Source organism: Parus major, unplaced genomic scaffold (genome assembly GCF_001522545.3).
Source record: "Parus major isolate Abel unplaced genomic scaffold, Parus_major1.1 Scaffold1009, whole genome shotgun sequence".
Classification (NCBI taxonomy): domain Eukaryota; kingdom Metazoa; phylum Chordata; class Aves; order Passeriformes; family Paridae; genus Parus; species Parus major.
Genome location: NW_015379883.1, coordinates 1 through 3429, shown reverse-complemented (window position 1 = coordinate 3429; position 3429 = coordinate 1). Strand labels below are relative to the sequence as shown.

The 3429-nt window shown below is 50.7% G+C and overlaps 1 protein-coding gene across 1 annotated transcript; it reads right to left on the bottom strand.

Moving 5' to 3' along the window:
- Positions 1-932: 932 nt before the first annotated feature.
- LOC107199550 (inositol 1,4,5-trisphosphate receptor-interacting protein-like 1) lies at positions 933-2594 on the bottom strand. The gene has a single exon (XM_015616867.2). The coding sequence runs from the start codon at positions 2592-2594 to the stop codon at positions 933-935; it is 1662 nt and encodes a 553-aa protein (XP_015472353.2).
- Positions 2595-3429: the final 835 nt, after the last annotated feature.

The window sequence follows — 3429 nt, the reverse complement described above, 5'->3', positions numbered from 1 at the left end:
ACACATATAAATACGTTATATATGCTATAAATATATCTATTCTATGAAATTCATTCTAGACAAAAAAATGCACTATAAAAGCATTAATATGCGTCACAATAGATAGTGACATGACATATGTCCTCTACTGTAATTATTTAAACAAAATTACATATTCAACTCTTTAGAATAATATTTTTGCATGACACAATAATTACATATTTTCATATTTTTTATATTATTTATATTAGTCTATTGTTTTCTTGTGTTGTATTTTACTATGATATATATGATACGTTATGAACATGAAAGTATAAAATATATTTACACAAAATACATATATCTAGCTATGAAATAAAGACCTAAATTCTTATATACACAAAATCTCAGGTCAGCTCCAACACAGTTGGTCCAAAGCTGACCAAAAGGTGTCCCTTCCGGAAACAAGGAGAGACGCCGTCTGTTGATGGATCCCGGGCAAGCAGCGCTGACGTTTCCTCTTGGTCTTTTTTGGCCTGTTTCTTTTTCCTTTGTCTGACCCACATTCCCTCTTCTTTCACACTCCAATTTTTGACCCTTCTCAAAGGCTGGGAACAACTGCATGTTGCAGGAGGGATGTGGTGACTTTGGTGCTGCACATGAGGCATGTTCTCTCTTCACGTACGCTCTTTGGAGTGGGGAACTTCAAGATGGGTTTTATGCAGATCTGTGTGTCTTTTCCCAGAAAATTAAAGGATTCGAGGAGGTAGAATAAGCCCTGCTGTGGCCCTCCACCTGCTGAGACAGCAGGAGAGGCCGTGGGACTTTTGCCAGAGCCTTTGCATGCATCCTCTTCTCCTTAAAGGACGAAATTTGTAGGATGAGATGGCTCTTCGCTGCCAGCTGCGAGCAGCACAAGGCCAGCTCTGTGCTCATACCCATGACTCCTCCCATTCATTCATTCATTCATTCATTCAATGTTCATCGAGAACGATGCTCTCGAACCACTTTTGCAGAACCTGGAACTCATGCATGGCCTGGCTGTGCATGTCCGAGTCCTGCGCCAGGCGATGGAAGAGATTGTACCTCGTAGCCTCTTGAATGTCTGGGGGTAAATTGATGTCGCGAGGAATCCTCTGGTTACCCACCATGAAGTGGTTGAGGTGTTTTGCTCTCACACATAAAGACAGGCCATCTCTGATATCCAGCAGTCGGTCCAGGAAATGTCTCCTGCGCCACGATGACACGGGTATGGCATTGAGCAGGTGCATGAAAATGGTCTTCATGGCGTAGGTGGAAAAGCTGAAGCCCAGCAGAAGACGGGCAAAGAACTGCAGGCATTTGAGGTGCAAACTGTCGGGGGGGGCCTGCCTGGCAATGTGCTTGAGGAACTGGGTCTCTGCCACAGCATAAGTCTCAGGCCAGGTTGTGTTTGGGGTATGGGCCTCTCTAGGCTGGCTGCTCACAAAGATGTCCGAGTCACCTCTCCGCACCCCAAACAACATCTCAATCCTGAAGCTCTCTTCTCCGTTGGTCACCTTGAATCGGCAGGAACGTCTGGAGGGCAGCAGCATTAAATGCCAACTGTGTGACTGCGGCAAAGCTGGCCAGATTGCTCTCACCAGTTGGCAGAACCAGCGGGCCGTTTTCTGCACGTCGAGGTAGGAGCCGGTGCACAGGGTGTCCAGGAGGCTGGGATCCTGATTCCTCCTCAGCTCCTCCTCGGGGTGGTGCAGGAAGCACAGCATGTTGTCGCCCTGCTGCTCCCTCGTGCAGGTGCACTCCAGCTGCACGCGCACACGGAAGTTCTTCAGCTGCGTGTGCCGTGCAGTGTCCAGCTCCAGGTGGAAGCTGTGGCCTCGGGGAGGAGTCATGGGTATGAGCACGCGGTACACAACATCCTGCTCACGGGGACTCCAACCTTCAAAGGCGCTGCCCACCCCGATGGCTTGTTGCAGGACTGGGTAGAAACTGGTTGACAAGACACGACCAAACCAAATGGTATAATTGTCCATCAGGACAGTTGTCCACTCACAGCCTCTCTGCAGGTCCTGTACAGGCCACTGGATGCGCTCCATCACAGTTTCCCCAATGATATCCTCAATATCATCCTCTTCTTCTTGGACTACATTTGCAACGTCGTCATTGTTTTCCGCATTTGCAGCCTCGTTGACAACTTCATTTCCATCATTATCTGCCTCATTTGCAGCAGCATTGCCCACTTCCTGTACATTGCCATCATCATTGTTGTCTTCCTCTCGATTCGCATTGTCTTCTTCGTTTCCAACAGCTTCTTCTCCATTTGCATCCCCATTTCTCGCTTCCTCTTCATTTGCACCGTTATTTCCTTCGTCATTCTCCTCCCTCCTCAGGCTCCTTTTCCACTCCATAAAGCATAAGACCAAGGCAAGGGCCAGGGGCACAGCAACAGTTACGAGCTGCAAGTACTGTTCCTGTGCACTCTGCTCCAGGATGAGCTGCTCCACCTCCTGCTCCAGCAGAAGCCTCTCCCATTCCAGCTGCTTTGCACGCAGTTCCATCTGCAGACGCGTTTCCTCATCCCAGTCATCACCCACGGGCTGCGGGTAATGGACTACGCTTTGCCAGAGCAAGAACCAGAAAACCCAGGAATCCATGGTCTACAGGAGGACGGAAAGAAGGCCTTGAGTGGGGCTGTGAGGGAGGCAGCTAACAGTAGCAGGGACGGGAATACTCAGGGGTCTGAGGGTGAGAAGGACAGGGCCCCAGACAGCTGGCAGGCAGCAAGGCCTGTCCCGCTGCCCCAGCAGCAGCAGAAGCAGCAGCGTGGCCTGTCCAAGGCTCTCCCACAAGGGGCTGTCCCTGGTTGCAGGGCGAGAACCCAGCCCCAGGTGCAGCGTTTCCACCCTGGCCCTTGTCCCCAGCCTATCCTCCCCAGCACGTGTGCACTCACCGCTTGCCCAAGCAATGAAGGCCAGCGTTACCTGCTGGGGCCTTTAATAGCTGCCCCCAGTGTGACATGTCCCCCGTGATGTCACAGGTGTCCCAGCCCATCACAACCCAGCCAGCCCCACCCTTTGTCCCCACCCTGGCTCAGCCACTCCGAGTGGCCCTGGTGTGCTGCTTATGGCTGCCTTTGAGTGCATCTTCTTCAAAAAGCTCCCACTGTTCTTTCTTTTGGATTTGTTTTCATCTGCCCTCCACCGGCAATCTCACAGACATCCATGTGCTGGAAGGCACCCTTGAGGATCATGGAGTCTAAGTTTTGACTCCTCACTGGTTGAGCTACACGTCAATCTCTGAGTCAGCGAGGTTGAACAGGTCCCTGAAGATCACACTGTCCAACTGCAACCTTAACACTGCCTAGTGCACCAATCAGCCAGGTCCCCAAATGCCACATCCCCATGACTTTTAAACCTTTCTGAAGGTGCTGGCTCAGCCATTTCCCTAGGCAGCAGCCTGTTCCCAAGCTAGACAGCCTTTTTGTTGAAG

Coding starts and splice junctions, on each gene's coding strand:
- LOC107199550 (XM_015616867.2), bottom strand. CDS start 2,594: ATGGATTCCTGGGTTTTCTGGTTCTTGCTCTGGCAAAGCGTAGTCCAT.